The sequence below is a fragment of the Glycine soja genome, chromosome 1 (assembly GCF_004193775.1).
Source record: "Glycine soja cultivar W05 chromosome 1, ASM419377v2, whole genome shotgun sequence".
Classification (NCBI taxonomy): Eukaryota; Viridiplantae; Streptophyta; class Magnoliopsida; order Fabales; family Fabaceae; genus Glycine; species Glycine soja.
The window spans coordinates 40,850,572-40,872,809 of record NC_041002.1 but is presented as its reverse complement, the minus strand read 5'-3'; the positions used below and the strand labels follow the sequence as shown (position 1 = coordinate 40,872,809).

At 35.0% G+C, this 22,238-nt stretch overlaps 1 protein-coding gene across 1 annotated transcript; it reads left to right on the top strand.

The window, feature by feature from the left end:
* The first annotated feature begins 1,961 nt into the window (after positions 1 to 1,961).
* LOC114416023 (ran-binding protein 1 homolog b-like) lies at positions 1,962 to 5,194 on the top strand. Its single transcript, XM_028380909.1, has 4 exons — positions 1,962 to 2,224; positions 2,305 to 2,456; positions 3,612 to 3,737; positions 4,538 to 5,194. Exons 1-4 carry the CDS (start codon positions 2,067 to 2,069, stop codon positions 4,789 to 4,791), a joined length of 690 nt encoding a protein of 229 aa, XP_028236710.1. The 5' UTR covers positions 1,962 to 2,066; the 3' UTR covers positions 4,792 to 5,194.
* The last annotated feature ends 17,044 nt before the right edge of the window (positions 5,195 to 22,238 follow it).

Genomic DNA, 22,238 nt, shown 5'->3' with positions numbered 1-22,238 from the left:
TAGGTTCAAAAAATATATTGACATTTTCCTCTAATAAAAAAATAGACATTTTAGTCCAACAAAAAATTACTGACATTTATGTCCAAAAATGATATCTTACTGACATTTTTTTAAAATCTAGTCAGTATTTAGCAATAATTTCAATAACAAATTTGTCCTTTTGTGCCACATAGATTATTTTATTAACGGTGACGGACGAAAGTTAACCGGATATATTTGTCACTCTTTTTATACTTTTGGAGATTAAATTTTGTATTTTTATCTTTTAGGGATGCATTTGTCAGTAAATTATACATTTAGGGACAAAAGTGACTATTTATCTTATTTTAATAAGTTAGGGTATGAATAGAAAAAAGAGTAGTATAAAAAAAGTTAAGGGAGTGTAATTCGGCCGAAAACAGTGGGGATTGTACCCGTGGGTCTGCTAAAATTTGAAAAATTATTTTCTGCACCTCACATTTGTTTCCTGCACATATTCTGGAATGTAAAATTATACCCGGAAAGATTTTTCCAAGCAACTTTGAAAGTGCAGGAAGCAACCGCCCAAGATGTTAGTTTTCTGTTTTTAAATCAAAAAGTAAAATTTTTCTTTTGTGTTAATGGAGAAAAATTTACAAGTCTAATTGTGTATCTTGTAATTATTTTATTTTGAAACTTTTTATTTATAAAATTTTCGTGTGAATGAAAATTTTAAATCATCAATTTTATTACGAGATAATGGAAGCATTGATTGGGCTACCTTTTTAAATTTACGGACAATCTTTTTTTGGGTGGAAATGTACACAAATGATACACTTGTAATTCTATATGCTTCGGCCAGCCAGAGTCGTGTAGGAAAAAAAATGCATGAGTATCAAATATAGAAAAAAAAAATGCTTACGGACTCTAATTTAAATATTTTGGGAAACTAGTATTTTAACTTTACAAGAAATAGAATTTTTCAATACATAACTTATGTTTTAAATTTGTGTCCAGGTGTACACAAATGTTTTAAATTTATAGTAAATAATTTAAATTATGATATAAAATCATTTTCAATTATTGATAATTTAAAAATATTATCGATATTTAGTTTTAAAATAAAGATAAAAGATAGTATATTAAAACTAATACACGATTATGAAAATCAAATACAGTAAAAGAATAATAAGCGAATAATTAGAGATAGTTGTAGAGAATTTTTTTTAACTAACTGCGAGTATAATGTAAAATACATAAATGAGAGAAAACACAAAATAAGAGCTTCTAATTAAGAGAATAATAATATGTTTCTTCAAGTTTCTCATGCCTTTGTCTATGTGTGGGTGTTGATGATGTTCACGTCCGGTTTACACAATATACATTATTAATTTTTGTTATAAAGATAGAACTTAGATATAATTCTTAGTCTCCACACATGTATAACACATGTATAAGGTGATTGATGGTTCAGGGTCCCCATTTTGAGGGGTTCTACAACTCTTAAAAAATTTAAATTATTTTATTAATTTTATTTTGGTGAACTTTTTAATATATAAAAATTTTGTGTATTATTTTTTTGATGGTTGAATTTATAATTTCATAAAATTTTTTGTTGATAAATTATTTATAAAATATGTTTCGGTTGTTTATGGATTTTTTTTAGTTTTGATTCTTAGGTATTTTTACTTTATTCTTCAATAAGATATAAATGACCTATTTTACAATAAAGTAAGTTGATTCTTACAATTAAGATAAAGCTAAATGCAATTCATGGGTTCTCTTAGTGCTATTTTCTAAAAATAAATAACTACAAAAGTCAGACTAGTATAATTTCTAATTACCTTACAATATAAAAATGATACTACTAGCAAGTGTATATAGAGTTTGAACTCAAATTTTCATCTAAATGAATGAAGTTCTAAGTTCTAACTGTGATCATCACTCAATATTAATTTCGAAAAAAAGGGGAAAAGCAGAAGACAATGAGGCCCTACACTACACAGCACATAATAATGCAGCAACCAGCAATACAATAGTGCACTCTCACTCCCTATAAGTCACCCACTCACTGCACCACTCCTCGCTGCCATCATTGCGTATTATCAATGGCGACCACCGAGCCGGAGCACCGCCGCGACGAAAACGACGACGACAGCGTGACGGCGGAGGATGAGGACACCGGAGCGCAGGTCGCTCCGATCGTGAAGCTCGAAGAGGTCGCCGTCACCACCGGCGAGGAGGACGAGGATCCCATCCTTGACCTGTACGAAACCACACACACACTCTCTCTGTTCTTGAATTGATTTGTGTTTTGAATGTGAATTGAGCTTGCTGTTGTTATAGGAAGGCGAAGCTGTATCGGTTTGACAAGGAGGGGAACCAGTGGAAGGAGCGTGGCGGCGGGAACGTTAAGCTGCTGAAACATAAGGTCACCGGGAAGGTGAGACTAGTGATGCGCCAATCCAAGACGCTCAAGATCTGCGCAAATCATCTCGGTAGTACTATGCATTGCTTTTCATCTTCTTTTTCATTTTTTTGATAGAGGAAGACATAATTTTGTTCGAACAAAAAAAAGTAACAGAATTACGGTGGAGGACAACACTTTTTATTTGAAATTGAATATTTAAAATAAAGCAGCAGAGAATCAAAACTCAAGGAGTTATAAGATTATAAGATTGAGTTGGTGGTGGAAGAAGAAGAAAAAATGAGAGAGAATTTAAATCTCTCCCATGAACAAAATTAACAACTAAGATTGTCCCAAAAAAAAAAAAAAGACTCAAACTCAAATTGAAGACTACATGTTAAGTTGGAATAATATTAGACCAATTAATTCAGATTCTTAGTGGTTGCATTCATCTTCCTTTCTGATTTAAAGCATCTTTTATATATTTATTTATTTATTTTTGGACCTTTTGCTTGGATGTTCTATGCTTTTTTTTAACTGTGAACCGATTTTTTAAGAGAGACCGTTGTGATTCTTTTTTTATTTTTATTTTTCTTTGTCGCGAGCTAACAACTTTAGTTTCCCTTAAATAAAAGCATTTGGTTGTCCCTTAAATAAGAGAGATCGTAAATAAATAAGAGCGGTAATAATAGATAGTGTTGCCTCTGGCCAGCAACACTTGCCTTTGATTCTTCTGTAATATTCCTTTTCCTTTTATTTTAATGAATTATCAATTTAGTTTAATATATAGAATTGGTCATGTTACCATCGAGTGCGTGGAACATGATTGTTTTAACTTAATAGTAGTAGTTTTGAATTGAGTTTTGGATATGTCGCCTAGAATGATCTTATTCAACTCAAGATGGTTGCTGCGGTCTCTATGAAAGACAATAAAAGTATTGGTCATGTTAGTGTATATGAAATATGAAAAATATGAAGCTGGTCGCCAAAATGTATATTTTATCCATTAAATTAGTCCCTTGTGATCGGGATAATTGGAATGGTCTGCACATTTCTTGGATTTGTGTGGTAATTTTTTTTTTAAATATTTAGGAACTAACATTAGTGGTTGCAATATTTCAGGGATTAACATGACTATTTATTTGTGTTGGATTTATGATATTGAGTTTGTTATAAGTGAATTGATTAAAATAAATGGTGGTTATTATTGTTATTACTTTTCTGATTGCTGTGTCGTGAATTTCAGTTCATCACAGTTTGACGGTACAGGAGCATTCTGGGAATGAGAAATCGTGTGTGTGGCATGCTTCTGATTTTGCAGATGGGGAATTGAAGGATGAGCTGTTCTGTATTAGGTTTCCCTCTGTTGAGAGTGAGTCTCTAGGCTTTGTGCTGTTGGAACTTCTCTATGTTGAATTTTGTTTTAGTTCACTTCTTCCATTTTTATGGATAATTGAAATGCAAATTTTGATGTGATTGGTCTTCTGTTTTTGAAATGGGTCGAATGTTGTTTTATGATGTGCATGTTTGCTGTGTGGAGAATATTCATTGATTAAAATGTCTGATTTCTGGTGGTGGTAGTAGATAATTGCATTTAATTTTTGACACTACAATCATGTGTTTACTTCTTAATCACTCTGCTAGAACATGTAGAAGCAAAGGCTTCATTGTCTAAATTTTTTGGCTTCTGGATTTAAGTTTTTTTGTTTTGCAATAAGTCTTAAACCTTGTCAGTCTCGAGAGGCTATGTAACAAGCATTAGAATAATTCAAATAGGATGATTTAACTCACGAGTTTGATAAAGAACTACCCCCATGGGTCATGATCTATGTATTCTCTGTATCCTCATTGATAGTTTCAACTTTCAAGAGGTGAATTATGTTGACTCTCAGCCCTGATATATAGTTGATGATGGCATGGAGGATATACTTATGATAATGTCAAGTGATGTAAGGAAGAAAGAAATGCTGTCTACATTATTTGACTACTTTTACATTACATGTGGTTGAATAATGCATCTACTTGTTTATTTATAATTAGTATAAGAAGTTCGATTCACTTGCAGTTATTTAAGTAGGAAACTAATCTAACTTTTTTACTTGCTAGATTGACATTATGAATAGTATTGCTATTGCATTAATTTACATTGCAACTTCTCCTTTTGGACTCCAGACTGTAAGGCCTTCATGACAACTATGCAAGAAGTGGCAGAATCACAAGGAGAAGGGGAGGAAAACAAAGATGCTTCGGCTACTGCCGATCTCCTCGAGAAACTAACTGTTGGTGAAGACAAATCAGACGAGAAAGAGCCGGAAAAGGTCCAGATCACCAAGAAACTAACTGTTGGCGAGGATAAATCGGAGGACGAAGAGCCGGAAATGGCCACAAACACCAATGAGAAAGGTGAGCATGATGTAGAAGCCTGAGGATCATAAGATGAATCAGCTCCACCAGCATAGAATTTAATGTGGCTGGTGAATGATTTGTTCTCTCATAGGTTGCTGATATGCTTAAAAGATTGGTAACCTAGATTGGAACCTCAGGATATAGAATGGTTGGCATGCAGTATGGAAATGTGATGGACTGTGTATCTGTTGAGTACTGTTTTTGTTCTGGTTTGCAAGTATGGTTGGATGGTTTTGTGATTGTGGGTTTTCATCTTTCTCATGTTTCCTTCAATTGAGTTGTTTTTGTACTTTTAAAAAAAGTTTTTTTTTTTTTTTGGTTTTTTACGACAATTATACATTTAGGATATGTGCTATGGTTTTGTTGTGCCTTTTCATATTATTTTTTAAAAAATAATCGGATGCCTTGTTCTCTGTCGAGTCACTGTTTTCTATTGTAATTATGTCTCCTATATTGCTTATGTTGTTGTAGTTCCACGGAAGTTTAATTTAGGGATACCTTCAAGAGAGTTGGATAAATTTATATTTTTTTGACCCCAAAGAGATGTTAGTTTTTTTTTTTTTCTTTTTAAAGTAAAAGAGATGATGCATTAATGCTATAAAAAAATATATATTGGGATAAGAAATAATGATTTCAGAATTTATTAGAATGAAAATTAACGAAATTGGGATCAAAATTAAAACTAACACATTTTATAGGACCAAAAACAATAATTTTAATTTTTATAGGAATGGAAAATAAAGATATATTTTTTCGGGACAAAAATAAAATCATTCGATTCATAAGGACTAAAAACATACTCCTAAAAGATGTATTCAAGTCTAAATTTTTTTATAATGTTATTTATTCATAAACAACTATGTATAGTAAAATTGTTAATTTTTATATAAAAGATTTTATAATTCTTAAAAAACTTATAATATATGATAAATTGGAAGAAACCTTCTGACTGGAAAGGAACATAGGAAGAATTCCAAATTTATTGACATTAATAATAAACAACACATAGATCATTTTATGGAATTGTCTTTACATTCAATAGTTAAAGGATACCTTTAGACATTATTAGTAACAGATACCTTTACTAAAAGTTGATAGGATAAGATAAGATAATAGGACCCAAATGAGGAGTCAAGGCCCAATAAACCCACACACACTCACGGTAATAAATAGAATAGGGAAGGGGGGAGTTAGAGAAAGAAGTAAAAAAAAGAAAGAAAGGAGAAAGGTAGAGAGAAAGAGGAGAAGAGGGAAAAAGAGAAGAATAAGAGGAAGAAAGAGCAAAGATCTGAAGGCTCAAAGTCTGGAGCTCATTTCCATGTATCACTGGAGGTGAGTGCTTCCTCTTTGTCCTTTCCTATCTCCTTGATTTGTATGTTTTCCCCCTTTTCCCCTTTTATAGTCTTAAGAGTCAAGATCGTGATAAAAAGGTCATTGTGTAATGCTACTTGTATAAGGGCAAGTTGAAAATGCTTCCAGTTTTTCCTGGTGGCTAAGGGCTATACTCAAAATTTTGGTCTTGTTATGACAAAACTTTTTCTCCTATGGCCAAAATCACCTTTGTTTGACTTTATCTTGCTATGACCACCATCTGACATTGGCCTTTTCACTAGTTGGACATAAAAAATGTCTTCCTGTATGGTGAGTTGCAAGAAGAGGTATACATGAATCAACTGTTGGGTTTTATAGTCTTTGGTGACTCACACCTTGTCTGTAAACTATGTCACTCACTCTATGGCTTGAAGCAATCTCCCTGTGCCTGGTTTAGTCGTTTCAACTCCGTTTTACTTTAGTTTGGTATGACATGTTGTGAAGTTGATCACTCAATATTTTCCCTCCATTCTCTATCTAGCCTGTGCATCTATCACGTTGTATATGTTGATTACATTGTCATCACTGGTGATAACATTGATGGAATTCTCCGCCTCAAGTCACTTCCTTAGCATTGAAGTTGCCCAGTCCTCATCTAAAATTACCAGTTCCCAGTGGAAGTATGCCTTAGACATTCTGATGGAGACTAGAATGTTTGATTGTCGCTCGAGCGAGACTCTTATGGATCCTAATGTTAAGCTTCTTCTAGGTTAAGGAAAGCCTAAAAAAGACCTAAGAAGATATCGATGACGTGTAGGCAAACTTAATTATCTCACTGTCACTGGATCAAGCATCATGTACGTGGTTAGTATGGTGAGCCAATTCTTAAATGCTCTCTGTGATAGTCATTGGGATGCTGTCACATGTATCCTTCGGTACATCAAGAGTGTTCCAGGTCGTGGACGTTGTATGAAGACAAAGGCAATACCAACATCATTTCTTACTCTAATGTTGATTGAGTTGGGTCACCATCAGGTAGGAGATCTGCCTCTGGGTACTATGTTCTTATTGGAGGGAATATGATCTCATGGAAAAGTAAGAAGCAAAACATGAAATTAAGTACAATGCCTATTTTGTTGAAGTGAGCCCTCGTGGCCAATCCATTTTAGGTTTCATTTGTATGATGACTTTGATATATATATATATATATATATATAAAAGGCATTTCAGTTATTATATTATTTATTGTATGATATAGTAACATCCTTACAATATGTTGGTTATTTGATGATGTGAGATTCATTAAATAATAGAATATGATTCTTAAAGTGTTTGTAGTCGAGTATTATTGTCAACCTGGACAACAATAATATATTGAGACTATTGTGTGAGCAACATGATGACCATATCTCACAGATCATGGATATGAAATATCAAGCTAACACATAAGTATAAATATCGACAATAATATTTATACTAGATTGACCCCCTATAAGAAGACTTCATAATAGATATGTAAGTGTCATAAGTGTTTCTCATGACAATCATTGTGTGATAGTAATCCTTCGACTTGAAGTCACTATGATTCTTATATGTAGGAGTTGTAGGCTTTAATGCTATCAAACATCATCTGTAATAGGTTACTTATAAAGGTAGTATAATTGGGCTTGCAATGAATCATGTTGAGGGATGCAAGTGATGTAGATATGATTCGTCCCTCCTGCATGACAAAAGTTATGTCTACAGGCCACTTAATAGAGTGATACCTACAATATGCGTGACCGCACACAAATGGACTAATATGACATATTGAGCCCATTTGTATTTAGACATCTACTTAGGTATTAAGAAATAAATGATAGGACTTAACGGAGATGACACTCTCATGCCATGTGTTCAATCAAGACATTTGGATGAAGGGATAAAAGCTAAACAATGGAAATAGTTATGGTAAGGTTAAAATCGAATCATCGATTATCTCATAGGCTGGGTGATTGCGATGCATTGCTAGACGACAATCACCATTTGTATATAATAGTATAAAGATAATATTATTGTCAATCTAGTGAGAGCCTAATAGGGCCACACACATACAATAATCAATTGGGACAGAGTTAATAAATTAAATGTGGTTTAATTTAATTCATAGTTAGTTAATAAAATGTGATTTAATTAATTAACAACATATTTAATTAAATGAGACAAAATATAAAAATTTATAAGACCATTCATTATTTCTTGAAGTTCAATCTCTTCCTTGGATAAACCATATTTCTAAGAGAAACCATGAACTAGAAAAAAAGAGCTTGCCCCACCATGAGTAAATATTTTGTAGTAGCCTCATTAGATTGTGCATCTTTCTTGGTATATTCAGATAATAGATAGGAATATAAACTGAAACGTTCTAGAGCAACAAAGATAGTTATTAAATTATTAATGCTGGATAAAAACATTCCTCTTAGAGTAGTTGTTAATTAGATGCGGTTTAATTAATTATCTATATATCTAATCAAATATGATTTGGTGAGATAATTATATTTAATAAAATATAATTTGATAAGATAATTATATTTAATAAAATATGATTTGATGAGATAAAAATGTTATATTAAATCAAACAAGATTTGATGAAAATATGATTGGGATTTGTGATAAATCACTCTCCCATAGAGAAAGGTTGACCTAAGACACAAAATTTACTATTGAGAAAGAAAGAAGTGTGTTTACCAAATCTCAATATGTCTACCATCGGCTAGCACTGATGCCCCACTATGATAGTTGTTGCTTAATGATCAAAGACAATCCATCAAATTTTTCGGAAGGCAACCCATCACTTGAAAGCATGCTATAAAGGTACATTCCAAACCCTTAAAGATTCACGAGTAATGCATGATCAGTGGGATGAGATTTATTCAGCTTATTGTCTTTAGAAACTTTTAAAATTATAAACCGTGAAAGTTCAACATATTTACAAGTTGGAAACTCAAATTATCTATTAAACCACGTTTTTCTATTTGACAATTACCTAAAATGTGATCTGGAGTCATTAAAATGGGTTTGAGAGTCATTCAACTAATTTTACACTGATTAAACTAATTCTGATAGTTGAATTTGACTATATCAGTTGAATTTGCCTAACATCAACCAATGTTTGGCTAACTAATGTACATTATGCTAACTGAGAGTGATTCACTTCTTGGTAATTATTCCAAAAATCTAGGCACGTTCTCCTATTTTAATAAGCCAACTGATATGTATTTCACATGTTAAAGAAGATGAAAACCACTTCCTATTTTTAATTAAAGGAAAATTATCATCAACCACTTTTAACTACTAATGGCCATTTAAATATCAGAAAAATGTGGAAAATATTTTTTTTATCTTTACTAAATTAAATGACTTAATTCAACTAATTTTCTAATACTATCAATTAGTCAAGTTCTGTTGTTCGACTAATATTTAACGTACTTAAATTGACTTTATCCTTATTCAACTAACACTAAAGTTAGTTGAATTCTCTATTCAATTAATACGTAGCTAAATCAACCTTATCCTTACTCAGGTAATACTAAAATTGACCAAATTATGCCATTCAACTAACACTAAAGGTTGTCAAATTGATGTTATTCAGATTTAATTACTTTCCTATCAAACTAATATTGAAAAATAGCCAATTATGCTTTCAACCGGGCTGACATTCTTATCATTCAATTAACATAAAACTTAGTCCAAATTTCAGTAATTTTGACAATCCTCAACATTTGAATTTCAACACTTGCAAATAATTTGAGTGTTAACATTTTTATATAATGTAATGTAAAAAATCAGATTTGGAAAAATAAATATAGTTTACTGTAATATTAATATTATGTATGGATAGTCCAAATTTTCTCGGACAAACATTATTAAAACGCTTTCCATCCTCTCATTTCTCACATGTAATTTAACAACATTAAATATGTACAAAAATATAAAATAAACAAACTACATAGTTGAAACATATTGAAATACCGAGAGTTACAACTCCATATATATATATATATATATATATATATATATATATATATATATATATATATATATATATATATATATATATATATATATATGATCTTGAGCAAATTACGACAATGTCTTTGACTAGAAACTTTGGCAACACATACTTTATTTTTGAATCCCAAAATAGATATCACACGAATAGAGAATGAAATTCAAAGTATAGGAAAAAATAGGTTTATATTTCTTTTTCCCCTACAATTTAACATTTTTTTTATTTTAGTTCCTACAAATTATGTTTGTTTCGGTTGTCATTAGTCTTTATTACAAAAATAATGACATGACAAATATACTAATGATACCATCACTTGATGATATTACCATGCCACCTCAGCACGAGATGCCACATCATTATTGATTTATTCAGACTAAAACCAAAATAAATATATTTTATAAGTACTAAAACAAACGAAAAATACATTTTTGCAAGGACGAAAAAATATTTAAGTATCTAATTAAATATTAAAATAAAATGAACACTTCAATATTAATTTATCCACATGTCAATCTTTACAACCTCCTATGTCGTCAATTTTTTTTTCTTATCTTTCTTTTCTCTCCTATCTTCCTTCGAGTTCCACCCTTCACTTTCTTTTTCACATCCTTGATTGCCTTCAAGCAATTGTGGTGTCAGTGACAATGGTAGTGAAAGCAATGATGGCATGACAATAGTGGTGGTGGTTGTTGTGCACTACAACAATCAAAATAATGGTGTTACTAGTGGTGATAGTGACAACAATAGTTGTGATGGAAATTGCATTAGTAGTGATAGTGATGACAACTATAATGGTAGCACAACACCAATAGTGAGAATGGTGGTGGGCACAATGATCATGTAATATGCAGTGACGACAATAACGATGGTGATAAGTCATTTTTCATGGTAAAAATTTGCAAATGCTTGATAGTGTTAAGAGTGCCACATTATTAAATACATGAATTTTAGTATTTAATTTGAAACTTTATTTTAATATTTAAGTCTTTTAATTTGGGACTTAAATTTTTTTTTGTCCTTGCAAAAATCTCATTTTTTTTGTTTTAGTCCCTATTAATTATGTTTGTTTTGATTTTCGTCCCTATAAAATAATGATGATGTGACAATGTGCTAATGTGACTGAATGATATCATCAATTGATGACATAGCATAATGACATACATCATCATTCAATTTGTCAAGTCATCATTTTTATAATAGAGACTAATGATGACAGAGAAAAAAACAAAATTAACATAATTTATTAGGAGTAAAATCAATTTTATGCAAGGACGAAAAGAAAAACATTAAATTACAAGGATAAAAAATATATTTAAGAAAAACAAAATTATAATAATTTAGTTACGGAAAAAATGTAATTGAATATATAAAAAAACTTTTAAGAAAAACCATTATTGCAACTTTTATATTCATAAAAGCTCTCCCAAATATGCATTTTTTTTTTACCGTCTCTCAAATATTTCATTAAACATTTGATAAATTTGATGAGAAAAAAAAAGGAATTTAAGAAGTTAGAAAATCAACCATATTATTGGTATAACTATGGAAATTTGTTCTTGACGTTGTTGACATACCAATTATAACCTACATGTCAAACTTTTATATATTATAAAACAATATGCTAGGAATATCTAATATATTTTTTTATTGGTTAAAATTTATTAAAAATCTTAAAAAGTTACGTGTCTCACATCTTATTTAATAATTTTTTTTCTTGAATTTTTAATTTTCAATAAATTCTAAGCCATTAGAGATAGTATGTTTAAAAAGTACTCTACATTCCTAGCACTTCTCATATATAAATAGATAACTAATATTTTTTTACAAGAACATTTGACAAGTACATCATAAACTATTCCTGTAATCATATCGATTAATGCTATTCTTTATGAAGAGACAAAATCACTCTATCATAGTACTCACTAAAATGTAACAATATATTGTAAGATTCAATACATATTTTTTTGGGCATCAAGACATAAAACCCAAACATCTATCAGATTTGGAAGGGAACATTTAGAAAGAAGATTGCGTCATGACTTCACTACTTGCATACTCGATATTAATCACCAATGCCTCCACCTTAATGCTTCTTATGTTTATCCTCTTTGGGTTACATATTCAAGATACACCTGAGGGAAGATCCAATAAAGAATTTTGTGTACAAGTTGCCAATACAACACCCTCCATCGCTTCCAAATCAAGAGTGGATAAAAAATAATCCCATGGCCGAAAACTAGCAGTCCCAATTCAACACTAATAAAATTCCAACTAATTGTACAAGCTAACCTTCCACATTCTTGTTGTGGTAGCACCTCTTGCTCTTTATTATGTGGATTTTTATTCATTGGAGGACCATATAGCCCATCATTGCCTTCAAAAGAAGAAGCTGAAAATGACTGAAGTTGGGTACCCATTAGGATCTTCCCCACCAAATGATTGAATGAGAAGTTTAAATATGAAAAGGATGACAAACTTGCAAGCTGCACTTGAATTTCTCCGACCGTCTCATTTTTTGTGTGAAAGGTCCAATATTTCCAACCATCTCATGTTACCTATGGATGATGGAATTTTCTAGACAAAGCATTGTTTAGGATAGAGTTCATTGCAATCCATTAACTCCTCTAGTATAGGTCCTGGTTGGACGAGAAATCAATGGATGTGAAAATTGGCAAAATTTTAACAAACCCCATTTGTTGACCTTTACTAACAACTGGAATACTATCTTGGTAATATAAATTAGCAGCAAATTCAAGCTGTTACGAAGAACACTAAGGGTGTGCCATTAGCAAAGGAGCAGCAGGGAATAAGTGAAATCAGGCCCAAGAGAAAGAAGGCGAAACCCACCTATTTGGAAGACTATGTACGAAGTGGATAATTAGCCATGCAAGTTGCTATAGCGTGAAAAGCATGTCATTCTATTATACCTTCTAAAATATTCTCGATTATGTTATTCGTTGTAAGAATAATATTCTATTAGGCCGTTGAGCCATATTCCTTAGCCATATAAATACATTGTAATAACTCATTGGGAGGCAATGAAAAATACACTGTTTCTCATCTTTCTCTCTCTGCGTTTTGGAGGATACTTGGGCCTCGAAAACAAGTGTAACATTGGTGCTTTCATTGCACAACAATGGCGGACATGAATCATTCCAGGGTGTCTGCAGATCACCTCGAAGATGCAATTGTGAAGCTTACAACATCTCAGCTCGCCATGAATATGAAAATTGACGATCTTCTTCAGCGTATGACGCAACTGGAAGCAAACTAGCAACAACTGCAAACGCCACCATCTTCTTCAGCGGGACAGACGCCGCCGACGTACAATTCAGTGCACTGTATGAAACTTGACGTTCTGAGGTTCGACGGCTCCGATCCAACTGGTTGGACCTTCAAGATCACGTAATTCTTCGAGTACCACTCCACGCCGGATCAGGAACGATTGACGATAGCATCGTTCTACATGGAAGGGCCAGCCTTTGCATGGTTCCAATGGATGCACCGCAATGCGCAACTTTCTTCGTGGTCAGCGTTCCTCCATGCGTTACATTCCCGTTTTGCTTCGTCGACATATGAAGATCCCACGGGTTTGTTGTGTAAGCTTCAAAAACATTCATCGATAAGCGCCTATTTGTCTGAATTTGAGTCTTTAGCGAATCGTATCGTAGGTCTTCCGGCGACGTTTGTTTTGAGCTGCTTTATTTCGGGGTTGAGCCCTGCTATTCGTCGAGAGGTGCAAGTTCTACAACCTGTCTCTTTGGTTCAAGCAGTGACATATGCTCGTTTGCAGGAGGAGAAATTCCTCAATGCACACCGCCCGCCGACACATCGTTCTCCAACGACCACTGTAACAACCACAGCTTCACAATCTCTTGCAACCAATGCTACCTCTCCATTGTTACCTAACCCTTCATGAACCTCGGCTCCTTCCATTCCCTTCAAACGGCTCACACCAGCAGAGCTCGCGGTCCACCGTGAGAAGGGGCTGTGCTTCCACTGTGATGATAAGTATTCACGGGGACATAAATGCTCACCCTTATTATTCATGTCAGTGGCGGAGGATGATGAGCTCGCATCAGAGGTGACCTCGCTACAGCCACCATCACCAACTGCGGACTTACTCCCTGAACCTCCCCCAGCGCAGCTTAGCTTACATGCATTATCAGGCCATTCAACGCCTGAAAACTTACGTCTGAAGGGGGCCATTAACGAGCTTCACATTAGTATCCTGATTGATGGAGGTAGTACGCATAACTTCCTCCATCACAGGGTTGTGACGGTGTTAGGTCTTTCACCCAAAGAGATAGCTCCACTTAGAGTTACAGTGGGTAACAGAGACGAAATCTGTTGTCATCAGCTTTGCATGGCCGTTAAAGTACAAATCCAAAGGTACTCCTTCACGGTTGACTTTCACATCTTACCATTGTGTGGCGCAGACGTCATACTAGGAGTGGAGTGGCTCAAAACACTGGGTCCAGTGCTCACAGATTACACTTCATTGACCATGAAGTTCATTACTGAAGGCAAACTCATTGAATTACACGGTGACCGCGAGAAGGACGAGGAGCCTGTCTCCCCTTCCCAATTACGTTGCCTCCTTCACACGAGTCCCTCCAGTACCTTCTTTCATATTCGAGTGGAAGCAAACCCGCAACCAGCTCCAACGACACAAATCCTCCCAGAGATCACCTCTTTAATCTCTAAATACTCTTCTTTATTTCAGCCCCTCACGAACCTGCCTCCGTCTCGTTCGACAAATCACTCCATCACTCTACTACCTAATTCGACCCCGGTGAATGTGAAGCCCTATAAATATCCCTACTATCAGAAACAAGAGATTGAAGACCAGGTGGCTACCATGCTTGCGAAGGGCTTTATTCAACCTAGTTCAAGCCCATTCTCTTCGCCGGTTTTATTAGTGAAAAAAAGGATGGGGCCTGGCGATTCTACGTAGACTATAGGGCTCTTAATGCCATTACAGTGTGAGATCGCTTTCCAATTCCCACTGTGGATGAATTGCTGGATGAACTCAGAGGAACATGTTGGTTCTCTAAGCTAGATTTGATGCAGGGATACCATCAGATCTTGATGCGCGAAGCTGATATTAGTAAAACGATGTGTCATACTCATCACGGACATTATGAGTTTCGGGTAATGCCTTTTGGATTGTGCAATGTGCCCTCCTCCTTCCAAGAGACGATGAATCAATTGTTTCAACCATGCTTGTGCAAGTACATCATCATTTTCTTTGATGATATACTGATATACAGAAAAATGATAGCTGATCATCTTCTTCACCTAGAAAGCACTTTTTAGATACTGGTAGCAGGTCAGTTCTCTCTAAAGCTTTCCAAATGCATGTTTGCGCAACGACAGTTGGAATATTTAGGTCATATTATGGCGGGTGAGGGAGTAAGACCAATGCCAGAAAAGGTGCAGGCTATACAGACTTGGCCAACTCCGCGTTCACCTTGGGCTTTAAGGGGTTTCCTTGGCCTCGCCGGGTTTTATTGGCGGTTCATTAGAGGATATGTAGCTTTAGCAACACCTTTCACCAAACTTTTGTGCATGGTTAGTTTTAGTGGTCATCTGAAGCTAATGTCGCCTTCCAGAAGCTCAAAGACACTATTACAACAACTCTTGTTCTCGCATTACCTGACTTCAAGGTCCCCTTTGTTGTCGAGACGAACGCGTCGAGCGCCGGCATGGGGGCAGTATTATCGCAAGGAGGTCACCCCATCGCCTTCTTCAGCAAACAATTTTGTCCTAGGATGGATAATTCTTCAACATACATTCGTGAGCTAGCGGCCATTACTGTCGTCGTTAAGAAGTGGCGGCATTATTTGTTAGGGCATGTAACATCCCAATTTTTCGTAAATAAATTTAAAAAGCTTTTTAGTAAAAATAAATAAATAAATAAATATAGAGCAAATAATAGGCTGAGTACCCTAGATATAAATAGTTATGTTAAGTCAGCTGCCTCCTTTTTGGCCTCATTTTCGTTTTTCCCCTTCTCCTCTCAAAACTCTTTCTTTTTCCCGCAGCCCACCAAACATGTCTAAGAAAAACGACGATCTCGAACCTGTTCACCGTTGGATCGTCGTGAAATTTGAGTATCATGTTCGCAACCCAATTCCGAACATTCTCACCGTTGGGAATTTCAAAATCATATCTGAGCTTAGAGGAAAACCCTTCGCATTGTAGCATTTTAAATTCCCGCAGAAACCCAAAACTGTCTCGGTAAAACTACGATCCCGGTTTCGTTAGCCGTTGGATTTTCATGAAATTTGGATATGTTGTTCTAAATTCATTTGCGCACACTTCCACCGTTGGGATTTGCGAGATAATATTCGTGGAGGGAGAAAAAGGAATCGCATGAAGACAGTACAAGTGGAGGTTTCAATCTCTTCTCCGTCTCTCTGACGTTTGGGAATTCTATCGGAACAGTCGGAGGAATAACTGAAGGAATCTCAGGGAACCGCTAGAGATGCTTCTATCGCTGGCTGAAGACACATGAGTTCGCTCAGAGGTAAGGGATGGGTTATTCACGATTGGGGATTAGTGAGAACATGTGCAGGGATCCTTAGAGTATCAATTGGAATGAGTTTTGGGGTGTTTCTACAATTTTTACTTTATCCTTATAATTATAACTATGAGTTATATATAAATTATATATGTTTGATGAATCATTTGATGTCCCAATGAGAAATTTTTGTGAAATTAATGTGCTCTTGTATTGAGTGTGAACCGTAGTATGAATTGATGAAATTAAGTAAGAAGATATTGAGTTTGTATTTTCCCCTTTTCATGTTGTTTAGTTTTTTTTTTTTATAGTTTAAAATTGATATTATATTTGAAATTGAGAAAAGAATTCTAATAGACTATGTGTTGTATTCTTAGATAATATATATATGAATTCATGTATACTTATATATATGAGAAAGTGTTTATATAATTATTTAAAATTGGTACATTGAAAAGTTTCTTTAAATTCATGATCAAATATGATATACGTTGCTGGATTTATATATATAGATTTATTTATATATTTTTTTATATTAATATTTTATGTAAATAATGTTGTAGTGTTGTTATTGTGTGATTCCAAAAATTATTCAAATGTTGGAGTTGGAGAATACTATGTTTAGATTTGAGATACATGTGTATTGAGATGTGTGTATTGAGTTATGAGCTGTGAATTATACAATAACCCGACCAGTGTTGATATTGAGAAAATTGTTTATGCGCAGTGTTAAAGAGAATGTGTAGGTCTCCTATTTAGGAACCAGTGTTAAATTGTAGCGCAATGTGTTAAATGTGTTGAAACATGAGTGTGAGGTCGTGGTATTGTGTAATTCACTAGCAGTGTTTATAAATGGAATATGTGATAAATTGTGAAATAACATGTTGCTTTGAGATTATAATATTGTTATTGAGATTGAGTATAAGTGTAAAGTTGAACATGTGTTAATTTGTGAGATACGTGTAAACATGTGATGGTGGATTGTGACATTATGAGGTGTGAAATTGTGAATGAGTTTTGGTTGTGGATAAGTGTGTAGTTAACACTTGATATGACATTACTTGTGTTGTAAGCTATGAATTGTACAATAACCCGACCAGTGTTATCTTGAGAAAAGCGTTGATGCGCAATGTTAAAGAGAAAGTGTAGGTTCCTAATTAGGAACCAGTGTTAAAGAGAAAGTGTAGGTTTCCTATTTAGGAAACAGTGTTAAATCGTAGTGCAATTGTGTTGAACGTGTTTAAAACACGAGCGTGAGGTCGTGGGTATTGTACAATTCATGAGCAGTGTCTGCATGAAAAATTGTTTTAGGGGTTGGACCTGAATCAGGAGGGAGAGGCCCTGACGGACTCTTCGGAGTGTAGGCCTTGGGGGTCACCGGGTTTGAGTACTCCTTTAAGCCTATGTTGATCCCATATGGTTGGAGTATTCTTGCAAAACATCGTGACCCTGACTGGTCTCCCTATGATCTTACTTAGTGAGAGTGACCTGACAAACCCATTGTGTGGTGTGTCTTGTTATGTACTCCTAAGCGCCCAGGGTGGTTTTTCACTGACATGGTACTACATTGCATATAGGCTTGAGTCTTAGCATAACTGTCTCATGCGCTTGCTAATTGTTTATTATGAAATTGATGTGTTATTATGTCTTGATCAGAACATGTGATTCTTGTGTAATGTGATTGATGATTGAAAAGTGAACTTTGAATGACAAAGTGGTGGAATTACATGAATTTCGTGTAACTAAGTTTTATTTGGTTTATATGATATGTATATCTAGTTGTCTTGTTTCTTTATTAGTTAGGAATGTAATAACTCACTCCCGTGTGTTGTTTGTGTTTGGATCCTGTGATGATCTTGAACTTTGTGTTCGGGGGAGCAGATGAGGAATCATGTGCTGAAGGACGTCGGGACACAACGCTCTGATAGGATGTGGCATTGGGGTATAGGGTTTTATAGACGGCCTTGTTTGAGCCGAAGTGAATTTATTATTTATTTAGAAAAGTTTTATGATAATGTTAGAAAGGTGAATGTGAGCCTGCTACCTTCTTGAAAGGCTTGTATTTAAATATGTTTTAAAAACTTGAATTAAGTTTAATTTTTTTTATTCCTTATTAGTATATATGTGAGGGGTAGAGGGTGTCACAGGGCACCAATTCATCATTATGAATGATCATAGAAGTTTACGAGAACTCATGAATCAAGAAGTGCAGACTCCAGAACAACACCGCTACTTAGCTCGTTTGCTGTCGCTCAGGTCAAACCAACATAGTGGCTGATGCATTGTCGAGAGCAATGGAAGAACCACCTGCATCTTTTTACCCGTTGTCAATGCCTTGGTTCATCTTTATAGAAGACCTTCGTAAGGAATTGGCATCCTTACCAGCGTTCGTGGAGTTGCGCAAACAAATTTAGGTTGATCCCACAGCATACCCAGACTACTCGTTGACTCTAGAGCTCATCTTACACAAAGGATGAATATGGCTCCTCTCTAATTTATCTTTCATTAAGTTGTTACTCGAAGAATTTCATCAATCACCTGCAGGTGGCCATATGGGAGTGCAAAAGACCTTACATCGTCTACAGGAAAAATTCATTTGGAGTTCAATTCGAGAGGATACCCGTGCTTTTATTGCAAGCTGCTTAACCTGTCAATACACGAAGTACGATAACCGGAAACCAGGGGGCTTGCTATGTCCTTTTCCGGTACCGGCATAACCCTGGGAAGATTTGTCGATGAACTTTATTGTAGGGTTGCCAAATTATCGGGGAAATACTTGCATCTTTGTCGTGGTTGATTGCTTTTCTAAGGGGTTGCACTTAGGCATGCTACCCACTCATCATACTGCTCACATCGTAGCTATGCTGTTCATGGAGATGGTAGGAACCGTGAAGCATTGTTTCAGACCACGATATGCTTTTCATCAGTAAATTTTGGAGAGAAATCTTCTCCTTAAGTGGTACATAGCTTCGCCTGAGTTCAGCTTATCACCCACAATCTGATGGGCAAACTGAAGTTGCTAATCGTATCAGTGAACAGTATTTGAGGGCATTTGTTCACCAAAAACCTTTCGCATGGGGTCGCTACTTGCTTTGGGTTGAGTGGTCTTGCAATACGTCGTGTCACTCTATGACTGGCATGACCCCGTTTGAAGTCACCTTTGGCCGGAAACCACCTAACTTCCCTCAATATATCTCAAGCACTTCTAAAATAGACGCAGTTGACGATATACTCAGCCAACGAGAAGCAGTGTTCGAGTTGCTCCGCCGTAAGCTGAGTAAAGCTCAAATTCGAATGAAGGCAACATCAGATAAGCAACATCGCGATCATGAGTTCAAAGTAGGGGACTGGGTTTTAGTGAAACTCAGACCACACCGACTGGCATCAGCTACTGCTTCAGCCTATTCTAAATTGGCTAAACGATACTACGGGCCCTTTCAAGTCACGACGCGTATGGGCAAGGTGGCATACAAGTTGCACCTACCCGACCATTCGCGCATTCATCCTGTTTTTCACTCTTCTCTCCTTAAACCCTATGTGGCGTCTGCAGTTCTAAGGGATATCGCTGACCTTCCACCAATGGCTCTTGAAAATCATCCTGTCATTACTCCCCTAGCCATAGTAGCGTCCAAAATGATTCCTTCTGAAACAGGCCCAAAGCATATGGTGTTGGTGCAGTGGAAAGGTCTGGCCCCGGAAGAAACTTTGTGGGAGGAGTGGTTAGAGTTCAAATCGCTCTACCACCTTGAGGACAAGGTGTTTTGATGGGCACGGGAGTGTTACGAAGAATACTAAGGGTGTGCCATTAGCAAAGGAGCAGCAGAGAATAAGTGAAATCAGGCCCAAGAGAAAGAAGGCGATACCCACCTATTTGGAAGACTACGTACGAAGTGGATAATTAGCCATGCAAGTTTCTGTAGCGTGAAAAGCATGTCATTCTATTATACCTTCTAGAATATTCTTGATTCTGTTATTCGCTGTAAGAATAATATTCTGTTAGGCCGTTGAGCCATATTCCATAGCCATATAAATACATTGTAATAACTCATTGGGAGCCAATGAAAAATACATTGTTTCTCATCTTTCTCTCTCTGCGTTCTGGAGGATACTTGGGCCTCGAAAACCAAGTGTAACAGATAGAGTTCATTGCAATCCATTAACTCCTCTAGTATAGGTCCTGGTTGGATGAGAAATCAATGGATGTGAAAATTGTCAAAATTTTAACCAACTCCATTTGTTGACCTTTACTAACAACTGGGACACTATCTTGGTAATATAAATTAGCAGCGAATTCAAGCTGTTTCCTTATGAACTTTGGCCCAACTTCATCTTCATTACTATATTTCTTTTCCAGGCAGTGAAATATTTTCCTGGCAGTTTGCCATTAAATGTTTTGAAAATGATGTCCACAATTTGAAGCATTTCCCAAGTTTTATTGACTTTCAAACATGTTAGGGAACCTTGAAATTTGTTGTTCCGCAAAACTAGGACACAAAGTGTAGATATTTCTTTCAAAAAGCATGGGAAGCCACCTATGATTTAATTTGATCCAAGGTCCAATACCTCCAACCGTGAGCAATGAGAAAGAGATTTTGGAATTGGCTCATCTAATAGATTTCCATGAAAATTTAAAGATCACAAACTATAGGAAACTGGAATTGTATCAGGAATAGGACCCAACAGATTGTTTTTCTTCAGATTTAATACCACAAGTGTGCCACTCATCATCATTAAACATGAGGGAATTGTTCTAGAAATGTTATTCATGGAAAGATCAAGCAGCTGGAGAGATGAAGCATTGCAGAGGGAATTAAGGGTGCTTCCATGCAAAGTATTGTTTGAAACAGAGAAATAATTTGTGAAACACAGGTAATCACCAATATATTATGGGATAACAAAGCTAAATTTGTTGCTTGAGAAATCCAAAATGATAGCTTGTTTAATTAATAAAACAGGTATTGGACCTTAAAGTTTATTGTAATAAAGGTCAATTATAGACATGCTGCTAGTAAGATTTTGAAAAGGTCTTCCAAATCAGTCAACAAATTGTGAGAAATATTGAGGTTATCAAGATTATCTATAGACACTTTCTTTTGAATTTGATAGCTTTCAATAAAAAGAAAAGGGTTGAGGAGCTTTAGTGAAAAGTTTTATTTCATGAAAAATTTATTCTATCTTTTCATTTTTTGTTACGATATTTATGAAAAGACTTTGAACTTGTTTTGAAAGATGAATAAAATGTATTTGAAGTGTATTTGTAAACCTAGATTTTAGAGTGTTACATTAGCTTCTAAATCCAGTTGGGAACTATTCCATGAATCTGCTTATATGAAAGGTCTAATGAGAATAATGTAGAGTTGTTCTTCAAGAAACCAAGAATTGTTTTCAAGTTGCAGGATACCAAATCATGGACTTTGATATAGGGCAAAGGTAACATGTCAGTTTTTGTCACGTTAATTGAATGTATTTTTGGCAGCACTGTGTAGTCTAACTTGTTTGAGGAAAGGGAGAGATCCATTAGTGAATTGAGTTGAAAGATAGACACTAGAGAAGGCCCTGATAGATTATTGTTACTTAGG